General features: G+C 49.3%; 2 protein-coding genes across 2 annotated transcripts in view; both read right to left on the minus strand.

Moving 5' to 3' along the window:
* Positions 1–10423, minus strand: part of LOC119386614 (insulin-like growth factor-binding protein-related protein 1) — a 30290-nt gene extending 19867 nt beyond the window's left edge. Inside the window, exon 1 of the mRNA XM_037653897.2 lies at positions 9803–10423. Coding sequence (XP_037509825.1) covers positions 9803–10232 — 430 coding nt within the window. The 5' untranslated portion in view covers positions 10233–10423. The remainder of the gene's footprint in view (positions 1–9802) is intronic.
* A 10535-nt stretch (positions 10424–20958) lies between these two features.
* LOC119386615 (uncharacterized) overlaps positions 20959–22264 on the minus strand; it is a 7751-nt gene continuing 6445 nt past the window's right edge. Inside the window, 1 exon segment of the mRNA XM_037653898.2 lies at positions 20959–21014. Coding sequence (XP_037509826.2) covers positions 20973–21014 — 42 coding nt within the window. The 3' untranslated portion in view covers positions 20959–20972.

Genomic DNA, 22264 nt, shown 5'->3' on the forward strand with positions numbered 1-22264 from the left:
GTCTGAGTGCATAACATTGGCCGTTTCAAACGCTCCTAGAATGCCCACTGCAAGCACAGTAGTTGACAAGTGCCCACCGCCATAATTCATCATTCTGCGAAGTAGCGAAGTACCCATTATGCGTCCGCAAGGCAATAAGCGCAACTACGCAGCACACTACTGCCTAGATTGCGGCTGGGTATTGCATCTACACGACGATACATTTGTAAGATTGGACAGGAGCGAAACCCTCACTGCATGCAGTGTGTGTTACACGTCAGAGACTATTCCCCACACCCTGTGCGCGTGTTGAAATACGCGACCGAAAGACAGTCACTTAAGTGCGTTATAGATCGTCTGTACACCCGACCCTATTAGGGGGATAAGCTTTTGGCTGTTTGGAAACATGTAGACCTCGCCCAACGCAGCCTAAAGGGCCTTTTAAGGTTTCTAAGCGACACAGGTTGAGACGGTCGTCTTTCGAGCACATGTTGCGGTATCAAAACTTTCGCACGTAGTACACGTCCCCGCACAGGACAGTGTGTGCACAGCGACTCGTTGTGTTTTACCATATAGTCACCTATCATCATACCTCCCCTTCCCCCCGTGAGGCTACAAAAACCGCTTCCAGACCGACCTCTCCTCCTTTCGCACATCTTCTTACTCAGCTGCAAGCTTTGTTCATTCTGTGGCTGATGATCAATTATGCCTGAGCGCTTTGTAATGGGTTGGCAGCTTTCAACAGTGCCGGTTGTTTCGCCCGAAGCACGTTTGAGAGCGCTGCAGTATACGGCAGTGCACGAGCGCATTCCCGTGGTTTTATTTGATATTTCGCGCGGCTTTCTTTAAACGCCGGAAAAATTCACAGCGCAGCATGTGGGATGGAAAGAAACGCGAACAGCGCGGCGCGCTGTTTTAACGCAATAGCGTTAGAGAGCTCGTATCGCAGAAATTCCGCCGTCGGCGTCGGGGCCGTTGGTTGTGAGCGAAAAATCATCATCTTGTCCGTGACCGAAAAATCGGAAAAGCTGCAAATAAAATAAATAATAAAAATGTTCGGTCCGAGTGAGAATCGAACCCAGGCCGTCTGCGTGGCAAGCAGGTGTTCTACCACGCAGCCACGCCACTGCTTGGAGCTGCACTGAAAGTAACTTTCCTACTTCCCAAAAATACGCGTCCTGTATACAGGTGTCAAAGTACGAGATGTAATATCGGAGTAATATTGCGTGGTACAAGCGTACATTGCCATCGGGCGTCACACCATGTCAATATCCTAACGACTTGGTGGTTTAAAGACAGCCACCCATTACAAAAGGCACACACATTACTGCGCGTATTCCCTTAAGACCACGTAGTGGGTGCATCGCAACTTCGAAAAAGTTTCTCGCGCATAATAGCTCCTGGTTTAAAGCATGCTACCCATTACATAAGGCACACACCTTAGTGTGCGCATTCTGTTAAACACTCGTAGTGTTGGAACTGCGCACTAGGAACAGAATATCGCTATCGCGTTCAACTCTTAAAGGCGAAGCTTAAGCGTCCCCCAATTTTTTTCTCGCACTCTGACTTTGGCGGCAATAAAAAGATGCTAGACCGGTACTTGATTGAATCGTGGATGACTCCAGTGGCTTCCAGGTGCGAAGAAGCACCTGAGGGGCTCGGCTTGTCGGCGTCTAATGTCGTCACAATGTGTCACTGTTCATCATAAAACGGGTATGCGCCACAAAAATTGGGTAAATCGCGCTACTCGCCACCACGGTCCACTAAAAATGAAGAAAGCAACAGTTAGCACAACAAATAGCCGACGACGTTTGTGGAGCTGAAACACCCTTCGCTACATGCCGCAGGGAACTCAAAATGGGCATGTAGGGAAGAAGAAGGACCTTAGGGTAAGCTGCAATCCGACGCAGTTTTCCGACGACGTTAGTGGAGCGGAAACACCCTTCCCTATACATGCCCGGTTTCAGGCTTGGCACCACTAGTGTCTCATCAAAGAAATCTCTCTCAAAACACTGCATGCTTCGCTCCTCTCCAGGTTTCACGTTCGTGGAGCTGAAACACCCTTGCCTACGTGCTTCGCCCCTCTCCAGTTTTTATTACCATCCAGGCTACAATCGCTTGCAAAGAAACGCGAAACAGCAGAGAATATAAACAGTGCCGCACCGCCATTGCCCCTGTACGTTGCCACAAAAAGATTAGATCGGTCGTTTTGGAATTCCCTCTGCAACTAACGAAACGCACTCGGCCCTAGGGTGAATATTAAAATGTTGACATAATTGATTTCAGTTAATTACCTAATTAAGTACGATATAAAAATATACTAACGAGCACCACATGACGGAAAACCATACGTCGCTGGTTTCCTTCGCTTGCGGTTAACCACTTTTTTTTTAACGTATTGTTATATTTACGTGAAGCACCGTGTATATTAAAACTATAGTAATACAGTGATGCTACTGGCTTAGGCCACTTTGGAGCAGCTTTTGGAGCAGGCAAAATTGCGTTTTGGAGCAGCAAAACTAGCTTTTGGAGCAGGTGCTCTGCCTTCAACAATTCATTCTGAGCCGAAGAATTCTTAAAAAAGTAATAAACATCGACCACAGCAGCGTCGACATCCAAGCCAATGGCACTCAAGCTGCGGGCAAATGAGTTGTGCACTTTGTGCAAGCAGCACTCTCCTACATCTATGATGTCAGGGTATGCTTCCTGCATCTTTTTTCTGACGTTTTTCATTGCATTAGGGCCATCCGTAGAAAAGCAAATGACATTTTTCAGCGGCAGGTCCATCATTGCTCTCCGCACTTCACTAGCCAAAATTTCCGAAGTCGCAGAGCCCAGCCGGAAAGACTGTAGGTGTTCCACAACTCACTGCATTTTGTTGGAGAAATGCCTAACTACAACATCAAGTTGTTGGCACCTCTGTTCAGGAAGAGGGGTCTCGTCAATGCTAACAGATAAAACCACATCCGGCTTGTTCAGCTCGTCAAGCACAAGTTTCTTGAAATACGGCCCGAGGCCATCACTAACTATGTAGGATGCCTTGAACCTCTTACAACTAAACTGCTTCGCTGTTTCGGAATCTCCAAAAACAAGGCAGTTGCTGTGTCGGCCCACGAGTATGGGGTGCCCTTCAGAGTCATGCCAATCACAAACACAGTTTCTGCGTTTGTCACGCGGTCACACTGCAAAACGTTCCATGGACTGCCGAATTCCAAAGTCGGCTGGATCGTTTTCGGCCGCTCCAGCCCACCTGAAGCGTCTCAATGACGACTGGTAGCATCAATGTGCCGTTTCATGGCTGCATGTCGCTTGACTGCTGCTACGCCATGTTGCCTACAGTCGATGCTTTCATTACAAAAAAAAAAAAAAAAACACACAAAACGCAGTTCCTTCGTCCGCTTGACAACACCATATTGATTTTGTCTCCATTTTCATCACTCTCATGGAGAACGTCCGCGTACGTCCGCGTACAGCGCGATGTCGCTCTCAATGGGGGAACCTCATGTAGTTAGTTTCATTTCTGAAAGTCAGAGTACGCCCCTTTGACGCAGGCTTGGCGCAGAATCGCCAAATTTTGAGGAAATGTAGCAAGTTGTAGCAGACAGGGCACTTTGGCGCAGTCTGGCGCAATTGGCGCAGCGGTAGCATCACTGGTAATACTAAAACCGCACGTGTCTTACACAAAGCAAAAAAAAAAAGCAATATTCTCACAATTCATGGGCCGCCTAATATGAGAGCCTCTACTAGATGCTGAACAAAGGCAATACACACATTTTAGTTGCGCGTAGTGGAGCTACCAGTATGAGTGCGCGCGAACTGCTGGAGAATTGTGGCAGAAGAGCGCAAAAAACGGGGCAGTGGACGTACAGTACTAAGCGCTGTCCCGTGTGTTCCCTGCGCTGTTTGTTCATGACCCAACTTGTCCCTAAGAACCCTTGTGCTCTGACCCGCAGCTCGCGGGATCGAATCCCGGCCGCGGCGGCCGCATTTTCGATGGAGTCGAAAATGCTTGAGGCCCGTGTGCTTAGATTTAGGTGCACGTTGAAGAACCCCAGGCAGCGCTAGCCCTCCAGGCGCGTAGACTTTTAAATGCGAAGCATTTCTTAGCGAACTTCTGCGACTTTGAGCGTATCTATCTATCTAGCCGCCTACGACTTTGTGCTCTCCTGGACGTTTCGTTAATCAGATGTGCACCAAAATTGGTATAGCATAACATGACCGTATTATGAATATAAGTGACAGGTCACAACATGAAAATCATGAAACGCATGTCATGAACAGCATGATTTACATTCCACGGCCTTGGGGCTCTTACGGTCGTTCCTTTAATTTCGTATATACCAAAATTGGTATGGCGTGACAAGAGTTCATGACGAACATAATGACAGGTCCTAACGCGCGAATCACGACACGCATGACATGTGCAGCATGATTTACATGACATGGTCCTGGGGCGCTAGCGGCCGTTTAAATAAATGGATATATACAAAAACTGGTATGACGAGACATTTCTGTATGACGAACACAAATGACACGTGGTAACATGAAAAAACGCCAGGCCTGCGATGAAACCGCAGCACAGTCACAGCGAGAGCTGGAAGAGCGGCGTTTCTAGAGCCCGTTGTAAGCTCTCTTGGGGCTACAATACAAGTACACTAGAAAGGCCATAAATCACAATTCTGCTGAAGTTGGGAAGCACCTATCTAAGCCAATATTCGTCATTCTGCGGAGAAGCGAGGCACCAGCTACACGTCTGTAAGGCATTATGTGCACTTGGTTGAAGCGACGACTGATGACGATGTGGAATTATGGCTCAGCCCTTTGTAATGGGTTGGAAGCTTTAAACGGCCCACCAGTTATGTAATTTGCATTGGGTGACGCCCGGTCGCTATTTCCCTCTCCCGCCATGCTGTATAACATTCGTTGACGTGGGAGAGAGAGGGGTGGGGGGCGAAGAACTTTATTGAGACCCCGAGGAAATAGATCATGCGCTTATGGGCTTCCTTGGCAACCAATACAAGTGCACTTGCGAGGAACCCACTACGCTATAAATCATTGTAATTTTTGAGAAGTAGGGAAGCAGGCACTATGCCATTTTTCGTCATTCTACGGAGAGCCGTGGTACCAGCTAAACGCATGTAAGGCATTATGCGCACTTTGTTGATGCTGTGCCTGATGACGATGAAGAATTATGGCTGATCCCTTTGTAATGGGTTGGAAGCATTCAACAACCTACTCGTTGCGCAATTCGCACTGTGTGACGCCTGGTTACATAATTCGCGTTGTGCGATGCTTGGTGCTTATTTTACTCTTCTACCACGCTATATTGCATATGTTAAGGTTGTTCCATCCCGACATGAAGCCTGTATAGGGTCTTTTTGCAGTGCAGTTTCATGCACCAGCATGGCTCAGACGTAGAACACTGGGCTCCCACGCAGCGGGCCCAGGTTCGAACCTCGTTCCATCTAAGAGTTTTTTTCTTATTTCGTTTTTTTTTCTTATTTCGAGCGATAGTGGTTACGGACACCGGCGGCGCGGACAACTACGGAGCCAAAAACGGCCGCTGAAATGATCTCATAACAGCTTTCGCTGTAAAATCATGACATGCATGTCATGTACGACATGACTTACATGCCACGCTCATGGCGCACTCGCGGCCGTTTCGCTAGGTTGATATACACCAAAATTGGTATTGTGCGATGTGACTGTATGAAGAGCATGAATAACAGATGGTAACATGAAAACCATGACATGTATGCCATGATTTACATGCCACGCTCATGGTGCTTTCGCAGCCGTTTCGCTAGCTTGATATACACCAAAATTGGTATTGCGCGACGGAACTGTACGACGAGCATAAATGAGAGGTGGTAACATGAAAATCATGACATGCATGACATGTACGACATCATTTACATGCCACGCTCATGGCGCACTCGTGGCCGTTTCTCTAGATTGATATACACCAAAATTGGTATTGCGCGACGCAACTGTACGACGAACATAAATGAGAGGTGGTAACATGAAAATCATGACATGCATGACATGTACGACATCATTTACATGCCACGCTCATGGCGCACTCGTGACCGTTTCTCTAGATTGATATACATCAAAATTGGTATTGCGCGATGTGAATGTGTGAAGAACATGAATATCAGGTGGTAACATGAAAACCATGACATGCATGCCATGTAGGTTATGATTTACATGTCACGCTCATGGTGCATTCGCGGCCGTTTCGCTAGCTTGACTGGGTGCTTGGGAGCATGCAGACATGGCCCAACGATGTTTAAAGTGCCTATTCAGATTTTTGAGTGATACAGGTTTAGATGCTCGTCTTTAGAGCATGTGCGGCATAAAGACTTTTGAGCGTGCCCTGTCCCCGTGCAAAACAGTGTGTACAGTGACTCATTTGCCATACCATCGTCGCCTATCATCACACCTCCCTCTTTCTCTTTCTTTCCCCTTTCCCCTTACCCCCGTGAGGAGTAGCAGGCTAGAACCCGCTTTCCAGGCCGACCTCTCCTCCTTCTTCTCATTAAAAATATCTTCTTCTTCTTACACCAAAATTGGCATCGCGCGACCCGACTGTATGACGAACGTATGTGACAAGTGGTAACATGAAAACCATGACATGTTTGCTATGTATGGCATGATTTACATGCCACGCTTCTGGTGCACTCGCGGGCTTTTCGCTCGCTTGATGTACACGAAAATTCGTATTGCGCGATGTGACTGTATGAAGAACATAAGTGCCAGGTGGAAACATGAAAACCATGACATGCATGTCATGTATGGCATGACTTACATGCCATACTCATGGTGCACTCGCGGCCATTTCACTGGTTTGATATACACCAAAATAGTATTGCGCGATGTGACTGTATGGCGAACATAAGTGACAGGTCCTAACATGTGAGTCATGTTATATGCATGTACGGTATGATTTACATGACACTATCATGGTGCGCTTCCGGCCGTTGTGTTAACTGGATATATACCAAAAAAGCGTATGGCATGACTTGAGTGCGTGATTAACATAAATGACAGGTCATGCATTGTATATACCACAATATACGTTTCATAAGCATGGCATATACCAGATTCTGCATGCATGGCAAACATGCGATATATGGTGAACCAGATGCCATGGCATGAATGATTTCATCTGGCTCAAAGACAAACAAGGCGATGTGTGAAGGTCTTTGCTGGTTGCTTCGCATTACATCGAGTCCCACAGTGCGTGGGATCTGCTGGATTTTTTTTTGTTGTTGTTGCTGTACACACTGCTTTGCAAGGTTTCAGGCTCATTCACTCTGGTCACAACGTGCGACTCTAGGCTGGCACTGGCCTCAGCGCTTCTGATGAGGTTGGCCGCCCTCTCTGGCAGCGTTATGGGACGACGCCGAAAGACGTAACACCAGAAAACGCCGGCAAAAACACTGCATGTGGTTCGGCCTTTATGGGGAGCTGCACAATGGTTTTAGGCGTAGCCGGTATAGACACGGCCTGCATCACTGTCATGCAGGCTGGCTGCACTGTACGGTGCAGGAAAAAGAAACGTACGTGCGTCATTCATAGAGTTTTTAAGCGAGCAATACAGAATTATGCTCAGCTCGGAGTTAGTGGACCATTTCAGATAAGCTTAGGTATAGCGAAGGAATGCACAAGATGATAGCAAAGAGTAAGTGCGTTCGTCTCCAATGCGGGAGGTACTGGGTTCGATTCCCGGTGCCGCCGGGTACCCACCGGTTTTTTCTAACAGAAATATACGATACCTCGAACTGGCGCCCGGTGTTGTGGATGCGTGCTCATTTCTCGAGAAATAATAAGAATATCTGGGGTTTAACGTCCCAAAACCACGATATGATTATGAGAGTCGCCGTAGTGGAGGGCTCCGGAAATTTCGACCTTCTGGGGTTCTTTAACGTGCACCTAAATCTAAGCACACGGGCCTCAAACATTTTCGCCTCCACCGAAAATGCAGCCGCCGCGGCCGGGATTCGATCCCGCGACCTTCGGGTCAGCAGTCGAGCGCCATAACCACTAGACCACCGTGGCGGGGCGTTTTTTTCTCGAGAAAGGGGCCTCTCCTTTCCCCCAACGACGCTGAGCCATGCTCTCTTATGGGTTGCAGAAATTCTTTCTTTCTTTCTTTCTATCTATCTATCTATCTATCTATCTATCTATCTATCTATCTATCTATCTATCTATCTATCTATCTATCTATCTATCTATCTATCTATCTATCTATCTATCTATCTATCTATCTATCTATCTATCTATCTATCTATCTATCTATCTATCTATCTATCTATCTATCTATCTATCTATCTATCTATCTATCTATCTATCTATCTATCTATCTATCTATCTATCTATCTATCTATCTATCTATCTATCTATCTATCTATCTATCTATCTATCTATCTATCTATCTATCTATCTATCTATCTATCTATCTATCTATCTAATCTTTAACTTGGCGTAGGCAAAAATTGGCATGGGAGGGTAATGGGGTTTGACGAATATGACTGTCTGGTCATGATATGAATAGCGCGAAAGTCCTGTCGCGTGCATCGTCAAACCCTTTCCTCCGCGCATACCCGTTTACCGCGGGCCGCGGTATACGGGTATGCGCCACAGGTGATGGATAGTTTATATCTACCCAGGAACGGCGAGAACAGACATTGGTAACTTAAACGCGAGAGCGTTATTCGCGTTGTACGACCCCGGAGGAATAGGCGAACGAAAGTTACGTATGATATTCACATCATCGCACCGTAAAAATTGCACTTCGTTTCGATAATACTGACGTATGTGCTCTAACATGAGTGCTGACATTACGTCAGACCATACGTTACCCTTTAAACGCCATTGTTGTCGACGTGCCTGTTGAGCCCACGATGTGCACACAACTATTACAGTAACAAAAGCACGTCGATCCTCCTCGTAATGCTTGCCTCAAAGCCAAAAATGCAGCATATATCTAATCACCGACTGCTTCGCAAGGAACCTATTCCCAAAAGGCGTGGGATCTGCCGATTTTTTATATTTTTTTTATGTGCATCTCTTCTACGAGCGCCACAAAGAAGGTACCGTTGTCATGCGAACCGCACATTTTGGGAAATCTGTTGGGTAATATTTTGGTGGGCATCTCAGCACACGGGTATCCGTGCAAGTATGCCTGCGGACAGGTCAAGTGACTGCGATTACCGGTTCTGTTCCCATCACGTGCTCTGTTCAGCGCTGCGCAGGACGGATTGGTGCTTCTCTGTCGCTTTCATGCCTCATGCAATGTTTTAGGCATGTATGTATTAATTACACTTTCTTGAAAAGAAAGCAAAGGGCCGATACTAATGCAAGATTATTGCCAAAATCCACGCGACAGCTTTCTAGTAATATAGGCGGGCTTAAATAAATGAAAATATCTGCCAGGAACATTTAGTGGTTTATGATATGAAGCGTCCAGGAGGTGCCACGACACTGAAATGCCTCCAGCACGACAGCATGGAGCCGAGTGTTACAAACCACATTAACACTCTTTCGAGAACATCGTGCACTGGTACCAGGGTTGACCCGATGTGCCACCTTTGGTTGAGCTACACCCAGAATCTGTTACTCGGCCAGGCAGCTACTGAAAGTGTGGACGACAGAATTATAGCATCGCTTTAGAAAAAGAAAAAACTGCGGCTTCTTTTCAATGCAACAGCGTTTGGTAAAATGAAATCGGCCAATATCTGTCCGCACTCTCGTACAACTGGCGCCAACGCCGCGCCCGAAGACCCGTGGCCTACGCGACGTAGCAGGGTGATCTCACCGGTGTAGCAGGGTCCCCTCGAGGCGGCCTCCAGTCCGTTCCTCATCTTGTACCGCTGCTCGGTCAGCTGGCACACGTTGTCGTAGGTGACGCCGTCCGAGCCGCACACGGGCTCCGGCCGCGAGCAGATGCACAGGGCTTCGGCGGGGTCTCCGGGCGCCATGTCGCGCCGAAGGCGGCACTCGAGGTCCTCGCCGCAGGGCCCGTCGGCCAGGGAGCCCTTGACCGAGCGGTGGTAGCAGCGCTGACCCTCGCGCTGACCGCACACCATGCAGCAGCCGCACGCGTCCTGCACGATGCCGGACAGGCACTGGCCCCGAGGGGGCTCACACCGGTCCAGGTCGCAGGGACCGCACTCGCGGGGCTCTGCTGCGGCCGCCGCAACAAGCAGCAGCAGAAGTACGGTGGTGGGATGCGCGATGTTCGACATCGTGACGATATTCGCTTTTGCAGCTCCCGCCGTCGGTCTGGACTAGGGTGTAGTGACGAGTGCGTGAGGGGTCTCGTCCACACCGGCGAGTATCGAGATGCCCACGGTGCGGCGCCTGTACAACTACTGCCAGACGGGCTGACGTGGAGGGTTCCACTGGGTGGTGCGGGCCTCCGCCAAGCTCTCCGCGTTTGGGACGTTTTGTGTTGGGCGGGCGGGGCTGCGAGGAGAGGAGGACGCGCGGAGGACTTTCGCGCAGCTCTCACCGCATGAACAGAGAGGGCGCGACGGCCGCACCGCGGCGAAACCGAAACCGCCGACAGCAGCCGTCGCCTGGCGCGCACTCTTCCTTTGAATGTGAAAGGGTTCGCTGGTGTTCATTGCAAGATCAGCGCAGCAGGGACACGTGCGTCGGATTTGGGCCGCTTTTTAATTACCTACCACCTCGCTAGTGTGGACACAAACGAAGTGCCAAGGCTGTCTCTGGTTAATATGCGAACCAAATTGATCTCAAACGTCATGCTTTGGCTGACAACGTGCACGAAAATTATAGAAGCCACACTAATTCTACGTCAGAGACGCAGTTTAAGATGTCAGGTGTACGTATTGAGACCCCTTGCTGCGCTGAGCCCTCGAATCCGCAGGAAACGCGCATTTCACGCTCTAACTTGTTCAGGGTTACATTTGCAGACTTGTCTGCCAAGAAGAAACTACGAATTTCTTCATCAGCATCATGGCGTAAGCCCACGATGTGCACACAACTACTAGACTTACAAAGCACATCAATAAACCTCGTAACGCTTGGCTCAAAGCCAAAATGGCAGCATGGACAGCTACTCACTTAATGCTTCGCATGAAACCAATTCCCACAAGGCGTGGAATCTGTCCATTTTTTTTTTACTTTCTTGACAAACTATAAGTAAGGGCACCGAGTGTCAGAGGCGTAGGTTTAGGATTTACCCGGCGGGAACGACACAGCCGCCGTAGACCGGAGGGGAGTCGGACTACATGGCATTAGTGAGTGACGTACCGATGTAGCTTTCAGCGCACGAAATGACGAGGACACAGAGATACGCGGGACATTAAGCGCGGAGCCATAGGCGTGCACACAGCTAGGGGGAGGGGCACCCCCCTAATCATCTATGGAGGGCGCCAGGTCAACCCCATATCTTTACTCAGTCGGACCCACGTCGGACCTATGCCGTCATTGCGTAATGTACAGGGTTATGGGCCTATGGCCATGAAAATTTTCGACAATAGTGGCAGCCGAGGAGTACTGCTGATGTCATAGAGTTTCTCACAATATTGCCTAGAGGGAAATGTGGCGTCACCGTCTTTGTGTCTGTTTTGTGTCTGCGAGGCTTGTGTTGGCTGCATAGTGTTAAGCGAGGCTTCGGCTAAAAAGCGGATACGACGGCGCAAATAAAGCTTCCCTAAAACAAAACTTTAATAAACGGACCTTATTCTCGGGTATTATATTCTAGAGTAAAAGTCCACTGACCTGTACGGCATAATCAAACGGCGAAAGAAAGAAACAGACGACGAACAGTCGCAAAGTAGCGACCGTTCGTTACGTTTTTCGCTTCATAAAATTGTACATCGACGCAGAAGTTTTCAAAGTTAAATAGAACTTGTTTCTGTGCAATGATAAAAAAAAGAAATGGCTTACTACGTGCTCCTTCAGTACGAAATTAACCATTTTGACGCAAGGAACGCGTCGAAGCCAGACGCGTCTTCAAGGTGTCCGGGCTCTTCCCCAGTGAAAAAATACCCCATCAGATCGCATTTTTACTGGGACCTGCTGCAGACCACTAGCCGAAAGTTCCTAATGGGACCTAATGGTTGCAACAGGCCACTGGCTCATATTGAGATCTCAATATATTATAATTGAGCCACTGGCACCAGCCGGGACCCACTGGCAACTGGTCCCCACAGGGAATTTGACCATAAACCACTTGAACTGGTCCCAGTTGTTTCCAGTTGTTTCGTGAACGATGACAATTCGAGTCACGAGTAAGAAGTATATGCCAGAAGAAAGAAGAAGACGACGAAGCTAGCCAGGTATTGTTCTATAGCTTCGGTGCCTCCGGTATGGAGGGATGCTTTTAATGCGGTGTGTAATTTCATCCAAGCTACTAAACGTACACCGTTTCAATCGTGACGTCAACTACTCGTAAATAAAACTGCGCTAAAATCTAACAAGTTTATTTGAAAATTTTCTGATAAATTTAATACGGCAGTCTGGTCTACTAGCGAAATCACATATTAATGTAATTGCAGTATCTATTTTATATATTACCTAATAGTTCCTTTTTATTAATCTTTTTCTTATGATCAAACATTGTGCAAATTAACTTCTAAATTTTAAGCTACGATTTCTTGGCCAATCCCCAGGAGTGGGCATGTGCCATAGTGCTGAAAGACAAACAAAACAAAAATTTGACAGATCCCACGTACCGTGGGAATCGATATTATGCGAAGCATGCGCGGGATGGTGACTGTTGCGTAATTTTTCACATTGAGCAAAACGTTACGGAATGACGCTAGAGAAATATGGAAGTGGTATACGCAAACTCATATGTTGAAGAGTCGCATATGTATTATATAACCAGTTGTTTACAGTTGCGTAACGATGGCAACGGCAACATGGGTGTTACCAACGCCAGACGCGGTAAGCTGATATGTAATGCTTATATTCTTCAATACTGGATAGCGCGAATCAGAACAGGACAAATAAGGAACACAGATGCACAGAACAGGCGTTACTCGCAGCTAAGCTTCATTCAGGAAAGGTTCCCTAGATATATACACGTACAGCTGAGTGGCACGCGCAGGCGCACTGCACCTACGTTACAGTCACAGTTAGTTTTAACGCGATAGCGTTAGAGAGCTCGTATCGCAGAAATTCCGCCGTCGGCGTCGGCGCCGGCACCGTTGGTTGTGAGCGAAAAATCATCATCTTGTCCGTGACCGAAAAATCGAAAAAGCTGCAAATAAAATAATAAAAATGTTGGGTCCGAGTGAGAATCGAACCCAGGCCGTCTGCGTGGCAAGCAGGTGTTCTACCACACAGCCACGCCTCTGCTTTGGAGCTGCACTGAAAGTACGTTTGATGCTTCCCAAAACTACGCGTCCTGTATACAGGTATCACAGTACGAGATGTAATATGGCAGTAATATTGCGTGGTACAAGCGTACATTGCCATCGGGCGTCACACCACGTCAATATCATAACGACTTGGTGGTTTAAAGACAGCCACCCAATACCAAAGACTCACACATTACTGCGCGTATTCCCTTAAGACCCCGTAGTGGGTGCATTGCAGCTTCGAAAAAGGTTCTCGCGCATAATTGCTCCTGGTTTAAAGCATGCTACCCATTACATAAGGCACACACCTTATTGCGCGCATTCTGTTAAACACTCGTAGTGTTCGAAGTGCGCACTAGGGGCAGGATATTGCTATCGCGTTCAACTCTTAAAGGCGAAGCTTAAGCGTCCCCCAATTTTTGATGCTTATACTTGTCCGTTATGACTGAGAACGCACGCACGTTTCACGAACCCAAGTGTATGTGTAGAAGGGTTCTTGACAGTTCTTGAGCAAGGTCATCATCACCGTGATCAGTGACCACCAGCAGCTGGACACGGCTTGTTAATCGGACCCGTTCGTGATCGCGGCTATGAGGAGGCTAATGAAGTAAAGTGCGAGGTATAGTGCAGCTGGTGGAAATCCTCGATGCCTCTTACGATGAAATGATCCTATGATTCCTCCTGTCGTGGACGTGGCAGCAAGGTCTTTTGATGCCCTCTCCACATCGAATTCGTCTTTCACGCAGTATAAGGACCAAACGTTTCTGGGTCTTGATGATGAGAGGCCTGGTTCTCTCAGCAGCTTTATTGTATTCGCCTTTTCGGTCGGTTTCAAGATTGCGATAGCAGCAGCAGGTGCGGCACCCAAGAAACTTCCGGTCACTTCAATTATCACTCTCTAACGCCGAAGCAGAAAGCCTGCTTTTGAAGCTGTGCCAGAGTAAGGAAAGACTCTTTTTCCGCATTCAGGTAAAAAGAAGGCGCCTAAAGTGAAGGACTAACTATTCTAATGTTGTGTGTGCAGCTTAGAAAATTATTTATTTAAAATATTTGGCCAGACACAGAGAGAAAAGTGTTGAAAATGTGCCGGTTACTCACTAAGGCTTTTGTTCCTCGCCAAAGCTACTCGGCTACGCCGGCGCACAAAACCGGAAGCCGTACAGCAGCTTTGTTTGTAAACCGCGAAAGGGTCTATTGACGCCGGTTTTCGCGTAATGCACGTGGTCCACGTTGCAAACCACGTGGACGAGTGGATGGGTTGACCATCTTACAAGGGTGTTCTGTCTTCAATTTCCTCACTTTACTCGCGTCCACCGCGGTGGTGCAGCGGTTAAGGTGCTCGGCTGCTGACCCGAAGGTCGCGGGTTCGATCCCGGCCGCGGCGGTCGCATTTCGATAGAGGCAAAATGCTAGATGCCCGTGTTCTGTGCGATCTCGGTACATGTTAAAGAATACCCGATGGTCCAATTTTCCTGAACCCTTCGCTACGGCGTCTCTCATATCATATCGCGGTTTTCGGACATAAAACCCCAACAATTATTATTATTGTTATTATAATTTTCCCTGCATGTCAATGTGTGTGTTCGCGGTTACTGTGTTGGTTGAGACCCTGTATCACCTGTGGCACATACCCGCATAACATTAACTCTGGTTTACGGGTATGTGCCGAACGTGACTGAGAGAAAGGGTTTCGTGACGTACGCGACAGGTATTTTGCGTTATTCATGTCATGACCCGTGAATCGTGATTGTGACACACTTATCCCCTGCTATGCCAGTTTTGGTATATTACAATTTATGGAGACGACCAGGAGAGCGCCCAGACGTAGGCGGCTAGATAGATAGATGGATAGATACGTAGATAGAAACCGGGCCAAAGTGTCGGTAAGCCAAAAACGGCCAAAACGGCCAAAGGGTCGGTAAGAAATGCTTCGCATTTAAAAACAAAGTTCGAATCCGCACGAGCGCGTGCTTAGATTCTTGAGAGCGCGAGGCAAGTGAACGGAGCCGCGGGCATTGTCTTGGTGGACTCAGTAGCGGAAGGTTGCATCGCCAGCAGACGCACTGGCGAAGGCAGCGGCGGGCGTTCGGGTCTGCAGCCGGTGACGCGGGCGTCCCGAGGTGTGCACGGCGTACTCGACGGCGTTCGAGCAAGGCACCTCGGCAATGCAGTGGCCGCCCTGCAAGTACGAGCGTCCCTGACGCAAGCCCCCTTCAGGAGCGAGCCGTCGAAGACAATCCCCGGAGTGCCACGTCAGCGGTGGAACACCATGCTGGGCGAAAGAGCCGACGACGACGTTAGGCGTAACGGGCCTATAAGTTACTAGCGTCAGCGATGCGACGGCCTGCATGCACATGCAGGCGACGGACGACGCATCGGACATGAGACTGGATCCCAAGATCGACAAGGGACAAGAAATGGCCGAACGAGGTCAACTATATACTGGCCGGACATTGACGACGAACCGCGTCCGCACAAGCAAGAACTGCCTTGCACATTAGCGGTTCTGAAGTTGCTGGACAAGGAGTAGCTAGGACAGCTTAGTTATATAGATAGTCGATAGTTGGAGTTTGTTTGCGGTGACTATTTCTGTATATTTGTACATTTTCCTAGTGCAGTGCCTTTGCTTCATAAATGTGTTGTTTTGACAATGTGGTCTTGACTGAGTCTTTCGCCCGGGACCGCCCGAATCCGTGACACCGAGCCAAGTCCGAATCTCACATGTCCCAGCATTTCCATGCGTACAACAGCTCGCAGCGCCAGTTTTCCCTCTAGGTAACTGCAAGAAACTCTATGCCTGATGTCGCATTCAAAGAACGGTTTAGTTTGCACCTTTGTTCCCCGTAAAGCCGGGGACCAAGGGTATGCCATTGTGAGCATTGCTTCATTTTCGCATCCATTGAGCATCTTGTTTTCTTTCGGACTGCCAAACAGGGCGGTGGTGATCCTCCCCTTCCTAGCAGAGAACTCTACGAACGCCTACGCACAGACCTCTCTGTGTGTCCTCGTCAGTTCGTGCGCTCTAAGCTACATCGTACCAACACGACGTTACGTGAGAGAGGTACACAACCTAAATGTCATTGTTGCATCTAAATTTGCAAGTTCGCGCAAGAATCATGCCAGCATTCATTGGCGTAGCCAGGGGAGAGGTGGTTTCAACTCCACCCGAAATTTTTAAAATTTTCACGTGTATACATACACGCACACATACAAACCCACGTACGAACATGCATAAATGGTGGCTGAATCCACTCCCCTCACCCCCCGAAAAATATGTTTGCCCACGCCCCTGCCAGCATTACATACATGTCTTGAACGATACTGCAGCCGCTAAATGAGGGCTGCTGAGGTATGCGGTCCGAGGGGGGGAAGTCTTCCTCCCGCTTAGCTGCACGCCTCTGCCAAGTGTATCAATTAAGCGACCATCAAAATTGACCTTGTTGCCAAAACCGCGGTGGTAATATTATTTTCTAGGATTTTGAAAGACGGGCACCCCTACGCATGGTTAATTGCAACTCCTTGCAATTAACCGACCATCGTATGCGTGCATACAACCGTCCGCACTATATATATGTGACATTGCCACCCTGCCAAATTAAAGGGTTGCAGACTCGTCAAACTGGCCGAGGACAGCTTTTATTCTACAACACCCCCCTCTTTATTTGTAACTATATACGCGATGGCAAAGCCAACAATTTCAATCACGGAAAGAGGCGGAAATAGCTCTGCTCATATCGACAGGTGACGCGCATCTCTCGAAAGCGTACCGTATGTATTTGCTTTTCTAGTAGCGGTAAGCCCTCTTTCTTCGTTGTCCTTGAGCGCATTTGGTTACAAAGCCGCGCCTGGTTAGCGAGCGAAACCCCTTCCGTTCCCATCCCACGTATCCGATGATGCGGAGACGCGCAAGAGCACACGCTGCGCGGTCGTCCGAAGGAAACAGCGCAGAAAAGGGCCGGGACGGAACTAATCAACTGGTGCCAAGCAAAACATCGAAGCAGAGCCACTCGGGTAACGAGAAACCTCGAGACGAACAGCCGAGCTTGCTTGCACAAGAATGAAATGGGAGCTAGGCAACGAAGCTGGCACAGCGCCCATCCGGCAGCGCCGACGCAATTGGTGTGGGTTGAGCGGCGCGGCATTGGGCTCTTTGTGGGGCATTTCTTTTACAACGGCCGCACTCTCGACACAATGATAACGTTTCCTCGCACCTGAGCTCCGTTTGCCCAAGGGTGCTGCACACATAAGGCGAATTGCAGTTGTTAGCTCCTTTTCAACTATAGTAATTCAATCTGAGGTAATTTTAATATACCACGGACATACGTAACCTTGTTGTATAAACGATGCAAACTGAGGCTTACGGACATACGATCGGCACCCATAAGAACAGTGCCAGTTGTTTGTATAGACTCACCTTTCAATAGAGGCCATGTTTTCAGCACATCATAAACCCCGTGCTGTATATCTCCCCCTCCTCCCTCGCCACCTCGAAATTTTACATATTGTTTTTTTGCGCGCACACACAGACACACACACACACACACACACACACACACACACACACACACACACACACACACACACACACACACACACACACACACACACACACACAATTTGCGCAAACGCACATTATTTCAAACAATATGCCCCACCCAACACACAACACTCTGCGACTCATTTACGTGTGCGGAACAGTGACATTCCGAACTACTGAACAATAACAAATCTCGAGCGTACCTACTTCATTTGGTATCCGTAATGCGCACTTCCTTCACTGTGACACGTCCCCACGCCAACACAATCCCGACGCACATTAATCACTAACACGACATCACTCGATCAATGCCCAAATGCACTTCTATCATAGTCAATCATGATAATTTAGCGTGTACGTCTCGATTATAATCGCAGTTACGCCAACGAAGCCATCGCTGCTGCATCTTTCCTCATTACATCAAGCATGGCATTCGCTATGCTAGCGCGAAAATTCGATCATCCCTTGCTTATTTTCCTTTGAAAACCATACCGGTGTCTTGTCAAAGTTCGCTGTTAAAAAAACATGCAAGGCTGCCCAAGATTTCCGGCTGCACCCCTGGTCGGAACGACAGCTGAGTTCAACGAGCAACCACGTGGCCGTCTCTTGCTGCAACAAAATGGGCTCCGCCCTCCTGCAGTCGTCATCAACGCCCGACAGGCTCGCATCCCTCCTCGACGCCATGTCTCTACTTTCACGCATACAAAACGCTCCGCATTCGAAATAAACACACACACGCACGCACGCCAAACACTGAACTTAGCCAGGGAAATACACCGCCGATGCATTTTGACATGATCCTCCCAAAAGGAGAGCTTGAAGTTACAGAGCACACTCGTTAGGTTTTTCCCTTGATGTTCTTTTTTAAATAATCTTTTTTTTTAAATTACTTTCGGATATCTCCGCTATTCATTTATGTTAAATTGGAGGTAGGTGCGGGCAGAAGCGTAGCCAGAAATTTTTTTCGTGGGGGGGGGTTCAACCATCCTTTTTTATGCTCGTGCGTGCGTTTGTATGTGTGCGTGTCTATATACACATGCAAAATCAAAAATGTTGGGGGGGGGGTTCAACCCTCCACCTCCCCCCCCCTCCTCTGGCTACGCCCCTGGGTGCGGGTAACCCCGTTTTCCTTTTAGTTTTTATACATAGGGGTACAGAAATGCACACACGCGCACAAACAAAATACTTGAATGCAATGAAGAGCTAACTTTGGTCGACGCAAGGTTATAAGTAAAACATAGATGAGCTTTCTTAAAACTACTATATATATATATATATATATATATATATATAATATATATATATATATATATATATATATATATATATATATAAATGACGGGCGGACCCCCTTCCTCCCGAGATAAGTTTCTGGCTACGCCCCTGTCGTGCACATATATAGGTATATGCGACAGGATAGCAATGTAATGTTTATGAGGTGATGTGTGCCACGATATCATTGCGAGGCGCGCGGCAGTAGGGGCTCCAGAATCAATTATGACCACCTACCACAGTTGACCCCCCTCCCCCTTAAAAAAAATTCTGGCTACGCCTCTGGCACGGTTTCATATATAAAAACAGAACGATTGCCACCTCGCTCATATTAGGAATTTATCGCACCTTGTTTAAATACGGATTTCATTCGTGGCAAAAGAAGGTTTTCCGCCTGTAGCTGCCGAGAGGGCTCACAACTAAGCCAGAGGTAGCGTACGCAATGCAGCATATGTGAACGAATACTGCAAAACGTTTAAAGCGGTAATGTTTTGTTACATCGGTCATTCCAAGCAAAGAGCAAAGTGTGTTGGATGAGCGCCGATTTACCCGTTTCATTCACTCATGAGCTGCTTCGCGGTTGTTGAACACACGTACAGCTTTTGCTTTGTTTTGTGCATGTGTAATATATTCGACGCTGCTCGATTCGAGAGTGACCACATACGCTTCGCCAGGCTTCCAATGCAGTAATTACTTCGGTATTTCGAGCTGCGAAAATTCTTTGCTGAAAGAGATATCTAGTACAGCGCAGCAGGGTTCGCGAAAGGCCTGCGAGCGATTATGTACTCGATTTAGACTAGGTTACCCTTTAAGAGCGCAAACTAAGCGGATACAGCGAAGCGCTTCGCTCGAAATACGCGCGACACGAAAAAAAGAAATGCCAACCCGCGTAGGTGGCGCCATCTGTCGGGCACAATGGCAACGAAGCGGCATTCCGAAGCATATGCGCTTGCTTTTTCCGTTTCGGGTGGCAGAAGCAAAGCTTGTGGGACTGCGCACTTGGCTAGCCATCAGCTGGTGGCCGCATGGGCTGCAGCGGCTGTTTGGACAGTAAACAGAGACCGATAGGCTGCGGCGGTCGGCTGATGTTTACCCCCGCACAATCACGCACACACCCAGCAGGACGCGATCGCGCACGGCAGCTCGCAAGCTCGCGCAAATGAGGATCGCAGAACATCCGGGCGTGGCGCTTCAATGCATACGCATATGCGCTAGAGGACACGTATACGACACTCGTCAACCTCAGCAGAGGGGCGGCACCAATGCGAAGTCCCTTTGTTCTTTATAATACGAGCGCAAGCGCGCAACACCGGCTTCTTCGTCGGTTGATGACGGGTGCATGCGCAAAAGTCTCCTCAACAAACACATCAATAAAAGAGGCAACAAGGCGCGGAAAGAAATAATATTTAAAAAAGAACACAACAAAAAACAAGCTTGACTCTCGCTGGGGCGGCTGTGGGGAGGGTTGTGGAACGTAGCAACAATAGGGAAGAAAAAAAAAACATCCCCCGCATGCCTGGGTGTTTGGTAAAAGCGGAGGTAGAGGTGGTGGCGTTTCCGAGCTGCACTGATGAGCGTACACATTCCCGGCTGGCGTAGGACCGTAACTGAACGGGGAAAGCATGCAAGCGTGGTCCTCTTGAACGGAGAGGGCTTCACTCGGCAGCGTCTTCGGTGCAGTCGATCAACGACCAACACAACATAGACGCACAAAGTATCAGCACCTACGTAGGGGCTACGTGAATCGGGGGCGTGGTGGTGAGGAGATCACTGCTCGCACATACATTTTGTCGCCGGGTTCCGTGAAAAAACACACACAATCATCCTATTTAAAAGTGCGCCAGCTAGGGCACGGGCGGCTGTAGCGCCGCGACGACCTGCTGCTGCTGTGCTGCTGCCCGTGTCTCCGCCACCCTGTCCCGACACTGACGCAGTCGCAGTCTCTCAGGTAGAAGCGCAGCGGCTTGGCCGCCGACTCGCGGCCCGCTCCTTCGATGCCGACACGGCGAGAGACGACGATCTGCTCGGGCGGCACGTCGCCATCGCCGTCTCTCTCGAGCCACAGCGCCTGGCTGTCGGGCAGAAACTCTTGTTCAGGGTCTCCTTGGTGATGTTCATGGCGAGGCACAGCTTGGAGGGCCCGTTGCCACAGTTCGAACAGCTTGAGCTTGCGTCCGGCGTCCTTGCGGCGAGCGCCGCGCAGGCGCCGCATTAGCTCGACGCCCTGGAGGGGCACCGCGCTGCGCAGCAACACCCGCGGCGCCGTCGCCCTCGCTGGAGATGTTGAAGCAGTGGTACATGCCGTAGGCCCACGTACACGTACGCCTGCCTGGGTCCATGAACAGGGGCTCGTTGCGCTCGGTGCGCCGGCCGTTGTACGAGTGCGAAGCCTGGTCGTCGCAGCCCAAGTAGCACTCAGTCTCGACGACGCGGCACTTGAGCACTGGTGCCGTCGGCCAGTCGGCGTACGAGGATCTTGCCCAGGGAGTCGCTTGGCGAGCACCTGGCAGTCGACGCCGTAGAACCGACGGCTCAGTCGCGGGCTCGAGGTCGGCTCGTCCAGAAGCGGCTCACCTCGATCGCCGCCGCGCGCCGCTGTTGGCGGCCGGGCCGCCCGCTGCCGCTCGCCGACGAAGGCTGGCGCTCGTCGACGTCGCTGCAGCCGTCGTCGCAGGGGGGCCTCTTGACGGCCGTGGCGGCGCAGACCGGCGATGCGGTCCTGGCGTCACCATTCATCACTGATCGAAGCGTAGGCTCCGGCTCCGAGCTCCGTCCGCGAGGCGGCCGCCATCTTGGACGAGGAGAAGGGAGGGGGGGGGCGGCGCGAGGCGAGCGGCTGGCAGTGTAGGCAGACCAGATGACGTCGCAACTCCGGCTTTAGTATTTTCTTCGATCCAGCGGGAGGTGCGAGTCTTTCGAATGAACCTAACATCCTAAGCACGGACGTTCAATACTTTAGCTAAGATTTCTATCAAGCAGCACCAGTCTCTAATATTATTATTAAAATGGCTGGTTATAGTGCGCAAGGCTCGCGGCTCTCCATACTCGCGGCAGTTTTCGGACTCGCTTTTTCGTTTTAACCAGCGGCGCAAGTGACGTGCGGCGACTGAGTCTCGAGCGAGGTTTACGACTTTTA

The sequence above is a fragment of the Rhipicephalus sanguineus genome, chromosome 3 (genome assembly GCF_013339695.2).
Source record: "Rhipicephalus sanguineus isolate Rsan-2018 chromosome 3, BIME_Rsan_1.4, whole genome shotgun sequence".
Classification (NCBI taxonomy): domain Eukaryota; kingdom Metazoa; phylum Arthropoda; class Arachnida; order Ixodida; family Ixodidae; genus Rhipicephalus; species Rhipicephalus sanguineus.